Source organism: Vitis vinifera, chromosome 19 (genome assembly GCF_030704535.1).
Source record: "Vitis vinifera cultivar Pinot Noir 40024 chromosome 19, ASM3070453v1".
Lineage (NCBI taxonomy): Eukaryota > Viridiplantae > Streptophyta > Magnoliopsida > Vitales > Vitaceae > Vitis > Vitis vinifera.
In genome coordinates this window covers 6,108,694-6,123,519 of record NC_081823.1, presented here as the reverse complement: position 1 = coordinate 6,123,519, position 14,826 = coordinate 6,108,694, and the positions used below count along the sequence as shown (strand labels likewise).

General features: G+C 36.5%; 3 protein-coding genes across 3 annotated transcripts; 1 reads left to right on the top strand and 2 right to left on the bottom strand.

Annotated features, from left to right (window-relative positions):
• The first annotated feature begins 304 nt into the window (after window positions 1-304).
• On the top strand, window positions 305-1,343 carry LOC104877586 (uncharacterized). The gene is made up of 2 exons (XM_019217459.2): window positions 305-677; window positions 749-1,343. Exons 1-2 carry the CDS (start codon window positions 495-497, stop codon window positions 905-907), a joined length of 342 nt encoding a protein of 113 aa, XP_019073004.2. The 5' UTR covers window positions 305-494; the 3' UTR covers window positions 908-1,343.
• Window positions 1,344-1,404: 61 nt separating this feature from the next.
• Window positions 1,405-3,158, bottom strand: LOC100854700 (chaperone protein dnaJ C76, chloroplastic). Its single transcript, XM_003634661.4, has 6 exons — window positions 3,007-3,158; window positions 2,720-2,897; window positions 2,370-2,562; window positions 2,161-2,267; window positions 1,852-2,056; window positions 1,405-1,744 (listed from the first exon to the last, which is right to left on the bottom strand). Exons 1-6 carry the CDS (start codon window positions 3,087-3,089, stop codon window positions 1,602-1,604), a joined length of 909 nt encoding a protein of 302 aa, XP_003634709.1. The 5' UTR covers window positions 3,090-3,158; the 3' UTR covers window positions 1,405-1,601.
• Window positions 3,159-4,725: 1,567 nt separating this feature from the next.
• LOC100855066 (chaperone protein dnaJ C76, chloroplastic) lies at window positions 4,726-12,961 on the bottom strand. Its single transcript, XM_019217458.1, has 7 exons — window positions 12,805-12,961; window positions 6,261-6,343; window positions 5,966-6,146; window positions 5,594-5,765; window positions 5,367-5,473; window positions 5,060-5,264; window positions 4,726-4,958 (listed from the first exon to the last, which is right to left on the bottom strand). The coding sequence occupies exons 1-7, from the start codon at window positions 12,901-12,903 to the stop codon at window positions 4,852-4,854; spliced, it is 954 nt and encodes a 317-aa protein (XP_019073003.1). The 5' UTR covers window positions 12,904-12,961; the 3' UTR covers window positions 4,726-4,851.
• Window positions 12,962-14,826: the final 1,865 nt, after the last annotated feature.

Genomic DNA, 14,826 nt, shown 5'->3' with positions numbered 1-14,826 from the left:
GAGATAATTAGGCCCCGTTATGAGATAGGGATAAGTCAAGACCTCGAGATGAGTGTGTTGCGTGGGATGGGTCAAGCCTCATTGTGCATCTCTCAATGATTAAATGAAAGATTAGAGATGATAATTAGGCGTAAGACTAAGGATAATTCAAGGCCCCGAGATGGGTGTGTTGTGTGGGATGGGTCAAACTCGGACTGCGTACCTCACAATGATTAAATGAAAGGTTAAAGATAATTAAGCACCACTATAAGCCTAGGATAAGTCAAGACCCCGAAATGGGTGTGTTGTGTGGGATGGCAAAGTCCTGCTGTGTAGCTACTGATGGTTAAGCCCAGGGATGAGTGTGAATAAATATCACATGGAAGTGCAAAACGAGAATTAGCTGGACCTTATTGACAACTCACTGGTTTTGAGATGAGATGACTAAGTCCTTGAGGGACGATAGAATTCTAGATTTTCTGCGGACTTAACTTACCAAAGTTATATGGCATTCTATGCAGGTTTTATCTATATTAAAGGTCAGACAGCAGGAAATTCTGTTGTTTGAGGCAACCCATCTCGTGCTGAATACCGGACTGAATGGCTGGGAGCTTCCAGGGATTGCACTGCTGCTGAGGGCCTGTCGCAAGCTGGAGAATCTTGTCATAGTTATGAATGATGAAGCTGAAGAGTTACAAGTGAGTTTGCTCATATTCTATTTGAATACCTTACCTGTTTATTTTTCTAATTTAAGATTGTCTATTGTCAGTTCAATGATGCTTTCCAACGAATTTATGCTTTTAAACAAGAATTTTACTGGAAGAACCAAGGTGCTTCCTCCACTGTCTGCTTGCAACAACTGGCTGTTGTTGAGTTCAGGATCCCTCATGGAGTTAAGTTTTTTCGAGTGACCGATAACGACATTTGAGACTTGGAGACATGGAAAAATAACAGCATTGAGAAACAATTCTTCCCTGAAGACACCATCCAAGGATATTCAGCTGGGGCTGAGCTTCTCAGGTTCTTGAGAAGCAAGTCAGTAAATCTGGGCAAGTTGATTTTCACTACTAAGAAGCAGCAGTTTCAGATCTGTCTGAAAAAAATTTAACCAAATCTTCCCTATGCATGAGATGTTATACTGAATATACAGAACTCAAGGCCTGATTTATTCGAAATTATGAGATATTGAACTCAAAGCATTCTTACACTGAAGCCTGTTGGCCTTCATTGCCTTTGATAGTGATGGAGCTCATATTGATGAAACTTGTGTTTGATTATTCCTTCTTCAAGTTTTTATGATGAAACTAAGAGTTTGAGACAATCTCAATGTTGCTCGAAATTATATATACATGGATATTACCAAATGCAATACATTACATATTGCATAGTATAAGAATACAATAAACTAAATATGATCATCCTATATGCGGGAAATGTTGCTTGTGTTATATATGTATGAACTCCTATTAACCTTGTAAATACATTTTAAAACCATGTGGATCTTATGTGTCCAAAATAGATAATATCTACACAGTTGGGAGCAGGTCATAACAGTAAACCTGACTTCTATCTGCTCTTCTATTTACATATTTCCTGCTGTCTCTCTTCTATTGCTTGTGTATTTACTCTTTATTTGCCTTGTTGGAGCCAGAGACTTCCTTCACCCAATTCCAAATCCTTGATAATCTCTCCATCTTTATTTTCATACTTGCATTGGCCCGAGCCTCTGCCTGAGCTGGAGTCTCTTCTTCAACGGTTCTGGATGCTGCAATTTCAGCAGATTTTATGGAAAACAGAGCAGGATTCAGTGCAAAAGAAAATTTGCTCTTCACTTAAAAAAAGAAAAAAGGGCAATAAGGTGACCGCAATTACCATTTCTTTGATGATGGTCAGCCTGCTGTTTCAGTTGCTTGTTGAAGGCCTTAGCAGCCATGAAAACATTTGCAGGCCTTTCCCATCCTCCTCCAAAAACACCATAACCTTCCTTGGGTTGAGGCTGAATCAGGAACTCAAGTATTGCCAACTCTTCCCTATCCACCCAGTGAATGCAGTTTACTGGGCATGAATCAACCGAAACCTGCAAGATCCCAAGTCACCCAGCAGGTTAGTTTACATGTACTAATTGCCTTATTATCCAATGTCCAAACGCTCTGTTCAATGGCCTATTGGCAAGTGTGATACCTCAATTTTCTTGTCATCATCTCCATATTGAACCTTGACTCTTGCGCACCCAAGAGCATCATCCATTACAAAAGTGTTACCTGCATGGTGGACACATTCTCTGCAACCTGTCAAAAATATTGAAAAATCGGATGAAATTCCAGAAAATGATAAGCTTGTGGGGGGAATATTGATCCAAACCCAACAAATTATGAGCCTTTCATCCCAACCTATGCATTTATTTTCATCAACAAACAGAGCTTGGGGTCTCAAGGGGCCTTTCCATGCACTGTAACCCATGCCAGAAAAGATTCCCCCAAACCCCACTCTCATTTTGCCGATTGAAGCGTCATACTCTCTTCTGAGATCTTCCCTTGCCAGAACCCTATACGCCTCATTCAGCATCAAACTGTACTCATGTCCCTATAACAAATATAGGGAAATTCTTCAACATCAAATTTGCAGTGATTTACAGTACTATCGAGTCAAATGGTGGAAATGAAATGGACTTAAATCTATGAATCTTCAAAACCCCATAAAGAAAAAGAAGTTGAATTTCTAACTCGAAAAAAGAAATGACCTTTTGGCCTGCAACATCTGGGTGATATTTCTTTTGAAGCTTCCTGTAAGCTTCTTTGATCTCCTGGGGATTTGAATCAACAGAAACTCCAAGCAACTCATAGTAACTCTTCCTTGTTCTTGCACTTTGACCATCACTTCTGCTACTGCACCTTACTGAAGTGAACTTGTGCCTCCATCTTCAACACAATCCCATTAGAATTTAAGAGAAATTTAAATCAACATGAATTACAACATTTCTTATGTTTATAGAAGCATCCATTGACAGAAGAAGAGCCACGTACGTACCTTGTGGTGAGGTTGTTTGGGATGTCGAATTGGGAAGAGTTTGGCAATGAGAAATGGTGAAGTGAGACTTCAGAGACCCACATACTGTTTCTAGTTTTCTAATGATAAGAGTGGTGTGGGTCTTTCAGGGAAGGAAAAGATAAATATCCATCTCTGACATGGACGTAGGAGGTGGAGGCAAAACGCTGCGTTTTATCGTTTGAAACAGAACAGATGAAACTGCGGATGGCTCTGTCTTGGTCTTGGTCCAACAAGGCAAAAACGGCAAAACTTTACTTTCTCCGTTTCTTCTCTCTTGTGCCCACAGGCCTGGCTCTCATTTCATTTTATTCATCTTGGACTATAGGAAAATATCACTAACGAATCCCTCTATTTAGATTATCAAATATATGATATGTTGATTTATGTACAATGATTTATGGTAAAAATTAGAGAAAATGAAAAGCAAAAAAACATACAGATTTAACGTGGTTCGGCATATTGCCTACGTCCACGAGAATAGGAAAGAAAACTTTCATTATGTATCAAATTAAGGTTACATAAAAGGGTATTTATACTAATCTTCCGATAATGAAATTTCAAAAATACCCTTGAACTCGCTACACTCTAATATTTGCCCTTTTTTCTTCGTACATCTTTCACTCAATATGAACTACATACTACAATATGATAAAAATTAGATAATTGAAGAATGATGCAAATACATGAAAGCAAAGTACAAGAACTCAGACACATAGTCAAAACACAAAACCAAAAGGACCCGAAGCAGTGGTGGAGCAAGCAAATGACTTAGGGGGCAACATCTAACTATTAGTGTGGTGGTAATAAAGGAATTCTTTATTTAGGGTTCAAATTTCTCTATATGATTTTTTTTTTTTTAAATTTAGGTGAAGATGCATATGTGACTAGGTTGACTTAAACCTGAAGATGCATACGTTACATCGATCGATTGATGATGCATTTTTTAAACTATAGAAAGACCCTTGGACCCAAAAAAAAAAAGTAAGTGATATACTGTTGTTTTTTATACCGGAACAACCAAGGTGGTTCCTTCACTGGCTGTTGTTGAGTTCAGGATCTCTCATGGAGATAAGGTTTTTCGAGTGACCGATAACGACATTAGAGATTTGGAGACATGGAAAAATGACGGCATTCAGGAACAATTCTTCTCTGAAGACACCATCCAAGGATATTGAGCTGGGGCTGGCCTTCTCAGGTTCTTAAGAAGCAAGTCAGTAAATCTGGGCAAGTTGATTTTCACTACTGAGAAGCAGCAGTTTCAGATCTGTCTGAAATTTTTTTAACCAAATCTTCCCTATGCATGAGAGAATATACTGAATATATAGAACTCAAGGCCTGATTTGTTCGAAATTGTGAGATATTGAACTCAAAGCATTCTAATACCGAAGCTTGTTGGCCTTCATTGCCTTCGATAGTGATGAAGCTCATATTGATGAAACTTGTGTTTGATCATTCCTTTTTTCAAATTTTTATGATGAAATTAAGTGTTGGAGACAATCTCCATCGTTTCTCGAAATTATATATACAAGCATATTACCAAATATAGTACATTATATACATACTACAAATTATAAGCATATAATTCTATAAATATGGATTCCATATCAAATAAGGAAACTGTTCCTAATGTTATATATGTATGAGTTTCTTAAAAACGTCGGTAATGCTATGTGTATAAGTTTTCTTAAACCTTATAAATAATTTTTAAAACCATAAAGATATTATAGATCAGAACGGATAATATTTACACAATTGTGAGTTGATTTTAACTCTAAACCCAGCTTCTACATGCTCTCCTCTTTACATATCTTGTATATTTACTCTTCATTTTCCTTTTTCTGAGACGAGTCCCACCAGAAAAGCAACACGACTACTGACAATTTCCTTCACTTTTTCCACAAATGAATTGGAAGTCTTTTCTTCTCTGGATGCTGCAATTTCAGCAGTATTTGTGGAAAACAGAGCAGGAGTCAGTGCAAAAGAAAATCTGCTCTTCACTAAGAAAAAAAAACAATAAGGTGACTGTAATTACCATTCATTCGATTGTAGTCATCCTGCTGATTGGGCCGCTTTTTGGAGGGCTTGGCTGCCATGAAAACAATTGCAGGTCTTTCCCATCCTCCTCCAAAAACACCATAGCCTTCCTGAGGTTGAGGCTGAATCAGGAACTTTAGTATTGCTAACTCTTCCCTATCCACCCAGTGAATCCAGTTTACTAGGCATGAATCAACCCAAACCTGCAAGATCCCAAGTCACCCAACAGGTTAGTTTACATGTACTGATTGCCTTATTATCCAATGTCCAAACTGTGTTCAATGGCCTATTGGCAAGTGTGATACCTCAATTTTCTTGTCATCATCTCCATACCGAACTTTGACTCTTGCACACCCAAGAGCATCTACCATCACAAAAGTGTTACCTGCATGGTGGACGCATTCTCTGCTACCTGTCAAGAATATCGAAAAATTAGATGAAATTCCAGAAGATGATAAGCTTGTAAGCGCCCGCCGCCGCTCTCCCCTCCCCCCCTCCCCTCACAATCAAATTATGAGCCTTTAATCCCTACCTATAGATGCTTGGGGTCTTAAGGGGCCTTTCCATGAACGGTAACCCAAGCCAGAAAAGCTTCCCCAAAACCCCACTCTCATTTGGCCGATTGAAGCATCATACTCTCTTCTGAGATCTTCCCATGCCAGAACCCCATACGCCTCATTCAGCATCAAACTGTACTCATGTCCCTATAACAAATATAGGGAAATTCTTCAACATCAAATTTGCAGTGATCTACAGTATTATTGAGTCTAATAAAATGGAAATAGTGAATTCACAGTAGGGGATCACCTCCATAAACCATAGATCAAATGGGCTTCAATCTATGAATCTTCAAAATCCCATAAAGAAGAAGAAATTGAATTTCTAACTTGAAAAAAGAACTGACCTTTTCGCCTGCAACATCTGGGTGATATTTCTTTTGAAGCTTCCTGTAAGCTTCTTTGATCTGCTGAGTATTTGAGTCAACAGAATCTCCAAGCAACTCATGGTAACTCTTCCTTGTTCTCGCGCTTCTTCGACCTGCAGTGCTGGTACTGCACCTTACTGAAGTGAACTCGGGCTTCCATCTTCAACACAAATCCATTAAAATTTAAGAGTAATTTAAAACAAACATGAATTACAACATTTCTTCTGTTTATATATAGAAGCAGCCATTGACAGAAGAAGAGCTATGTACGTACCTTGTGATGAGGTTGTTTGGGTTGTCGAATTGGGAAGAGTTTGTCAATGAGAAATGGTGAAGTGAGACTGCAGAGACCCACATGTTGGAATTTTATGTGTGGACTTACATAATTAATTTGATAATATCATAAATCAGTGTTAATTTATGTTTTTGCATTGTGGTCCATAATGGGACTGGACACAAATTGTTGCTTGATTTTTTATGGGCTCACCCTAATTCACTTGACTGGCCCATTAAGTCAAGTCGTCCAACTAAAGTGTGTAATGTGCAATATATATATATATATATGTATTTATTTGTATATATATATATAGAGGTGTGTGTGCTTTTGGAGGGGGACCACTCTCTCTTTTGTTCTCTTTGAAGAACACTCCCGGCCACACACGCACACACCCCACTTTGGACTGAATTTTGGGGATTAAAGGGAAGAGCTCATTGATCGTTCATCCTCGGAGCATCACGCACCCGGAAAGCAGATTATTGGACATCAAAGGTAGCAGAAATGGCTTCCCAAAGCACGAACCAAGGTAAAGGATTGAATTTTGCTGTTAAATGCATGCTTAATTTGTCAACATGTGATCCTATGAAATTTAAATTCTCATCAATTGGTATCAGAGCACACATGATTGACATTTGAGCTGCAATTTTGGGTTAATTTTTGGGTTTCCCGTTTCCTGTGGTGGAAGCCATTTTTTTGGAATTTTATTTCTCGTTTGATGTTGATTCTCTGTTTTCAAGCCCGATTGTTGTTGGAAACTTGTAGAGAATGTTGTTTGGAGCAAAACCCATCAAAATTTGTGATTTTTGGAGCTCATTTGATGATATTTCGAAAATTAGGGCTTGTTTGGTTCTTGCTATTATGCGTTTTTTGTGCAATTTTTGGGTTTGGATTGATGAATTGATGTTTGAGGATGGAAATCTATGTATTTTTGAAGAAAAATGCGTGAAATTTTGGGCGGAAAAAAATTTTTTTTTTTCTTCTCCAGAACCAGGTCGTGCTCAGCTGGAGGAGAAGATGAACAGTGACGTGATGACGTCATCATGACGTCATAAAAAAAAAAAAAAAAACCAAAAATTTTTTTTTTTGTTTGTTGCCTTGGTATTCTTGAATTGATTGTGCATATGCTAGAATTATTATGCATTTTGTTAATTTTGACTTTATTGGGACAATTATTATTATTATTGTTCTTTATGGTATAATTTTTCCTTATATCAATAATGTTGTCCTATGTCAATTCTGTTAAATATTTCAATTTATTGAGGCAATGAAGCACACTTGTGTGATTGCCTATCGCAATTCCAAGTGTGTCAAATTGTGAAAATTGAATATTTTATTTTATTCATGACAATTGTGAACATATGTGTGATTGCCTATCGTGATCCTATATGTGTCAAATTGTCCTTGTTGAGATAATTTAACTCCCACATTTAATCGTTTTATTATTGTGATTACTAAGATCCATACGGGTATTGTAATTGTCCTATCGATGATAACAATGCTTGGTAGGATGCTTAGATTGGTGAAGGAAATTAATTGTATATTATGAACTGTACTAATTTTCTTTGCCCTTTCGGTAATAAAATTAGTACATTTTGGTTGTAATATTTAATTAGTTGTCCTTACCGCCGTGGAATTTTTTAAAAATTCCAAGCTATTGCTAAATTGAGAAATTATGGAAATTAGCAAATGCATGATATTGTAATAACATGCATACTGTTGAATTTTGCTATTTTCCAGCTACCAGCAATCCTGGTATTTCTCTGCAATTGTCTGCCATCAAACCTCTTACTGGGAATAATTTTGAAGAATGGTTTGAGTCCTTTAACGTGAATATGACTCTGCAAAATCTGGACTTGGCTTTGAGGGTTGATGAGCCAAGTAAGCTCACTGATGTGAGCTCTGCAGATGAAAGATTATTTTATGAAAGATGGGAGCACTCCAACAGGAGTTGTTTGATGGTGATGAAATTCACTATGGATAAATCTATCAAAGAATGCGGGCCAAAGACGGAAAGGGCGAAAGACTTCTTGGAATATGTGAAGGCCAATTATACCAAAGTTGATAAGGCTGAAATGGCAACTCATTTGAAGCTTCTCACAACTACTGTATATGATGGAGTTAGTGGGGTTAGGGATCATATCATCAAGCTAAGGCACTACTTCAACAAGGCAAATGAGATGAAAGTGGAGTTGGGTGAAAAATTTCTGAAATGGTTGATACTTGAGTCTCTTCCTGCTTCCTTTGATGCAGTGAAGTTGACTTACAATGCCTTAAAGGAAGAATGGACTCTGGAGGAGTTGATGTCCATTGTAGTGCAACATGAAGTCTCACTGAAGAAACATGAGACTCACTCCCTTGCTCTTGTAACAAATCAAGCCAGTAATGTGAAGAAAAAACCTCCACATAAGAATTTTGGAGGCTCTAAGCAGTTCAAGAGGAAAGGGAATTCAAATCAAGGAACCTCCAACGCATCTGTTTCTTCTAATGCTGCAAAGAGTGAGAAATTCAAGGGGAAGTGCAACTTTTGCCATAAGATTGGCCACAAGCAAGTTGATTGCTTCAAATTTAAGAATTGGCTAGAGAAGAAAAAGAAAGGTGAAATTGTGGTTGTGGTTAATTTGAATGCAAACATGATTGAGACAAATATTGTTGATGTTCATGTCAATTCTTGGTGGTTAGATACTGGTGCCACTATTCATGTCACTAATTCTTTGCAGGAGATGACAAACAGAAGGAAGCCGTCAAAGCATGAAGAATGTGTGTATATGGGTGACGGAAGCAAAGTGAAAGTGGAATTTTTTGGCATGATAAAGCTGAAGTTGATTACAGAAAGTTTTTTGTTGTTACACAATGTGGCTTTTATACCCTCACTTAGGAGGAATCTGATTTCTGTATCTTCTTTGGATAGACATGGTTACTCTTTTCACTTTGGAGGTGGAAAAGTGGATATTTTTTGCAACTCAGTCTTAATTGGCAATGGTGTTTTGTTTGGAAATCTTTATAGTCTCAGTTTGCATCATGGTTTATTATGTGATTCATCCTCTGTTAATTCTGTTGTTGGTTGCAAGCGTGCTAGAATGAATTTGAGTTCTTCCATGTTGTGGCACAAACGTCTAGGTCATATTTCTAGGCAAAGATTAGAGAGATTGGTGAAAGATGGTGTGCTTTCTAATCTTGATTTCTCAGACTTCGAGACTTGTGTTGTTTGCTTAAAGGGGAAGATGACAGCAAAGACCAGAAAGGAGAAGATTGATAGGTGTGAAAGTACTTTAGACTTGATCCACACAGATATATGTGGTCCTTTGTCACCAACTGCTTTAGGGGGTTATAAATATTTCATCACTTTTATTGATGATTTCTCTAGATTTGGTTATGTTGAACTAATCCATGAGAAATCTGACTCCCTGAATGTGTTCAAAGCCTTTAAGGCTAAGGTGGAGTTGCAGTTGGGAAAGCCCATTAAAGCTGTGAAGTCTGATAGAGGTGGCGAGTATTATGGGAGATATGATGAGACTGGACGGAATCCTGGACCATTTGCTAAGTTTCTGTTGGAATGTGGCATTGATGCGAAATATACATTGCCAGGCACTCCTCAACAGAATGGGGTTGCAGAAAGGAGGAATCGCACATTGTTAGATATGGTGAGGTGCATGTTGTCCAATTCCTCCTTACTAGAATTTCTGTGGGGTGAAGCCTTAAGGACTGCGGCATATATTTTGAATCAAGTGTCCAGTAAGTCTATGCTTAAGACACCTTATGAGCTATGCGCAGCGGAAGCGTGGTTAGGCCCTATAACCCACAGTCAAAGAAACTTGATCCTAAAACCATTAGTGGTTTCTTTGTTGGCTATTGCATTGGATCAAGGGGTTCCAGATTCTATTGTCCATCTCATACCACCAGGATCATTGAATCAGACAGGGCTGTATATTTTGAGGATGAAGTTAATGTTGATCCAAATTTTGTGCCTCGTGAGATACCTTTTGGAGAAGAGCATGTTGTGATTCCTTTTCCTACATCTCATGTTCCAAATATGGATGTTCCTATTGTCCAACAGCCAGCCACTAATCAAGGAGAACATGGTGATCAAGTGGAATCCGACCTTCCTGTAGATGATACAGTTGTTAATGAGGTTCCTTTGAGAAGATCACAGAGGGTTCGTAGGCCGGCTATTTCAGATGATTATATGGTTTATTTACAGGAGCATGAGTATGATAGTTATGATGCTTTTGATCCAGTCACTTACCAAGAAGCAATTCATTGTCCTCATTTCATATCTTGGAAAGAAGCCATGGATGATGAAATGAATTCTATGTATATGAATGGTGTTTGGGACTTGGTTGAATTGCCTCATGGTTGTAAACCAGTTGGGTGCAAGTGGGTCTTTAAGACCAAACGTGATTCTAGCGGGAAAATAGAGAGATATAAAGCTAGACTTGTGGTTAAAGGTTATAGTCAAAGAGAAGGAATTGATTTCAAAGAAACCTTCTCACCTGTGTCGACCAAGGACTCTTTTAGAGTGATTATGGCCATAGTAGCTCATTTTGACTTGGAGCTACATCAGATGGATGTCAAGACAGCTTTCTTGAATGGTGATTTGGATGAGGAGGTGTATATGGAGCAACCTATTGGTTTTGTAGAAGTTGGAAAGGAAGATTTAGTTTGCAAGCTCAATAAGTCCATTTATGGTCTTAAACAGGCTTCGAGGCAGTGGTATCTGAAGTTTGATAAGATTATCACCCAAAATGGCTTTAAAGAAAATACAGTTGATAGATGCATATATTTGAGGGTCAGTGGGAGTAGTTACATATTTCTTGTTTTATATGTTGATGATATACTACTCGCATCAAATGATCCTGACTTGTTGATTGAGACAAAGCACATGTTGTCAACCCATTTTGACATGAAGGATCTTGGTGAGGCTTCTTATGTCTTGGGCATAAAGATTCTTCGTGATAGGGCTAATGGAGTGCTTAAATTGTCTCAAAGAGCCTATATTGAAAGGATATTGAAGAGGTTCAATATGCACAACTGTAAATCTACTAAAGCGCCAATTGTGAAGGGTGATAAATTTTCAAAGGCTCAGTGTCCTCAAAATGATGATGAGAGAGAGGAAATGAAGACCATTCCTTATTCATCTGTGGTGGGCAGCCTTATGTATGCTCAAGTATGTACACGCCCTGATATTGCTTTTGTTGTGGGCATGTTGGGAAGGTACTTGAGCAATCCTGGGAGTCAACATTGGAAAGCAGCTAAGAAGGTCCTTAGGTATTTGCAAGGAACTAAGGACTTAATGTTGACATATCAGCGCACCAGCTTACTTGATGTAGTTGGGTTTTGTGATGCTGATTTTGCTGGCTGCATAGATGATAAGAAATCCACTACGGGCTATATTTTTATGATGGCAGGAGGAGCTGTATCTTGGAAAAGTGTCAAGCAGACACTTACAGCATCCTCAACTATGGAGGCAGAGTATGTGGCATGTTATGAGGCTTGTTGTCATGCTATGTGGATGCGGAATTTTGTTTCAGCTTTAGGAGTTGTTGACTCCATTTCTAGACCGCTGAAATTATTTTGTGATAATTCCGCAGCTGTTGCTTTCTCTAAGAACACTAGGAGTATTTCTCGCTCCAAACATATTGATGTAAAGTTCTATTTTGTTAAGGAGAAAGTGGCAGAGTCTCTTATTGATATTGAACACATGTCCACAAAAAGTATGTTGGCGGATCCATTAACAAAAGGCTTACCCATAATTGCGTTTCAAGAACATGTATCTCAAATGGGGTTGTTGGAAGCCTAGGTTGTATTAAGTTAGTGGGAGCCATTTTTGGTATTGTAATACTATGTTATTGTTGAAAGGATTGCTATTATTGTACATTTCCCTATGAATCAAGCAATGAAGCATATATGATTGCTTTTGATTATTTATTTCTGATGAGATTCTATGGGACATTGATTTATGATTATGTATATGTTGTGATGTTTGATTATGTAGTCCAAGTGGGAGAATTGTTGGAATTTTATGTGTGGACTTACATAATTAATTTGATAATATCATAAATCAGTGTTAATTTATGTTTTTGCATTGTGGTCCATAATGGGACTGGACACAAATTGTTACTTGATTTTTTATGGGCTCACCCTAATTCACTTGACTGGCCCATTAAGTCAAGTCGTCCAACTAAAGTGTGTAATGTGCAATATATATATATATATATATATGTATTTATTTGTATATATATATATAGAGGTGTGTGTGCTTTTGGAGGGGGACCACTCTCTCTTTTGTTCTCTTTGAAGAACACTCCCGGCCACACACGCACACACCCCACTTTGGACTGAATTTTGGGGATTAAAGGGAAGAGCTCATTGATCGTTCATCCTCGGAGCATCACGCACCCGGAAAGCAGATTATTGGACATCAAAGGTAGCAGAAATGGCTTCCCAAAGCACGAACCAAGGTAAAGGATTGAATTTTGCTGTTAAATGCATGCTTAATTTGTCAACATGTGATCCTATGAAATTTAAATTCTCATCACCACATACTGTTTCTAGCTTTCTGATGCTCAGAGTGGTTTGGGTTGTTGAATTGGGAAGAGTTTGTCAATGAGAAATGGTGAGGTGAGACTGCAGAGACCCACATACTGTTTCTAGCTTTCTGATGCTCAGAGTGGTGTGCGTGTTATTGTTTGAAACAGAACATATAAAACTACGAAAGTCTTCGTCAACCATGGCAAAAACGACAGAACTCTGCTTTCTCTGCTTCTTCTGTCTCGTCCCCACGAGGCTCACATTTCACCGGCAAAGCATAGATCACAAACTAATGAGAAAATTGAGTGATGTCATTTCACTTTCACTGGGAAAATTTCTGATCACGATCCAACAATGAGATAATTGAAAAATGATATACAAATGGATAAGACTAGAACACAAAACCATAGGACCTCAAAATGCATTTTGGATATCATAGAAAGACCCTTGGATCTATAATCTGGTGCAAGATTTCTCCCTCACTTTCTTTGTCCAAAAAAAAAAAAAAAAAAACCATGGAAGGAAACCTAAAGAAAATCAAAATTTATAACCCTGTTTGATATTGTTTTCGAAAAACAATTTTTAAAAACTGGTATATGCTTTGCAAAATAAAAATTTGTTTGGGAACTGAAAATGCTTTTAACCAATTTTTAATATTTTTAAATATGTTCCAAAAGTATTATTTATATCTAGTACTTTATTTTTAATCATTTTATATGTTTGTATAATTATATTTTAAAACAACATTTAAAAAATAAATAAAAATAATTAAAAACAATTAAAAATTGATCCCTAAAAACATATTATTTTCTATTTTTAAGAATAAAAAATAAAAAATAGTTTTTGACGATCAAATTGATTTCTAAAAACACTTTGTTGCTTCATTTTATATATTTAATCAATTATTAATTTATATTTTCTTGAACCCTTAAAGATTTTTAAAAATTGTAATTTTATTAACACGATTATTAATTTAGTATATTTATTCGAGTTGGAATTAAAATATTTTATTATTTAAATAAAATTATTTATTTATTTATTGAAGTTTAATTGTATATATAATTTTAAAATTTTCTTTCTCTAACTGACATGAGTGTGTCGTACTTGTCTTATATTCAAAGACCCATAAGGTCAGGAAGTAGGTATCCTTATATTCAAAGGACCCACAATTACATAAAAGAAAGTCGTTATATTTGAAGCACCCACAATTACGTAGAAGTAAATATAAAGTTCTTTGTTGTTGCTTTGATGATGATGATGAGTTGAAGAGCTTCCAAGATGCTCTTTTATCCCTTGCTTGTGAAATGTGGAAAGTTAGAATGATGAAGGTCCATGAAAAAGAACTTTGTGGTCATTTGATTAAAAGAATAAACTAATTTAATATGGGATTTATAAATGCATCAATTTAAACTCTCTTTGCATCCACCAAATTTTTTAAGATAAAAATGTTTCTTGATAAAATCCCTAAAGTATTTTTGAACACAAAAAATACAAAAATAATTAGAACACATGATGTCGACTTTTAGAAGATTGGACATAACTCAGATATCCAACATTTAAGTGCTGAACATAGTTATGATACTTGAAATTGATGGGTTGGATATCTCATTTATGTCCACCTGGACACCATGAGTTCAAATTTTTTTTGTCATCCATTTATATTATAGCTTTTATATCTAGCGTTTTATTTTTAATCATTTTATATGTTTGTATAATTATTTTTTAAAATAAAAATTAAAAAATAAGTAAAAACAATTAAAAATTGATCTCTAAAAGCACATTGTTTTCTATTTTTAAGAACAGAAAATAGAAAGCAGTTTTTTGACAATCAAATTTATCTCTAAAAGCACCTTGTTGCTTCATTTTTTTTTTTTTTATAAGTAAAGAGAAATATATTAGATAGAGAGAGGAGACACCAAACTAGTGCCCTCTAGGTATACTAAATTTATTTACTTATTTTTGTTGCTTCATTTTATATATTTCATCAATTATTAATTTATATTTTCTTGAACCCTTAAATATTTTTAAAAAATTG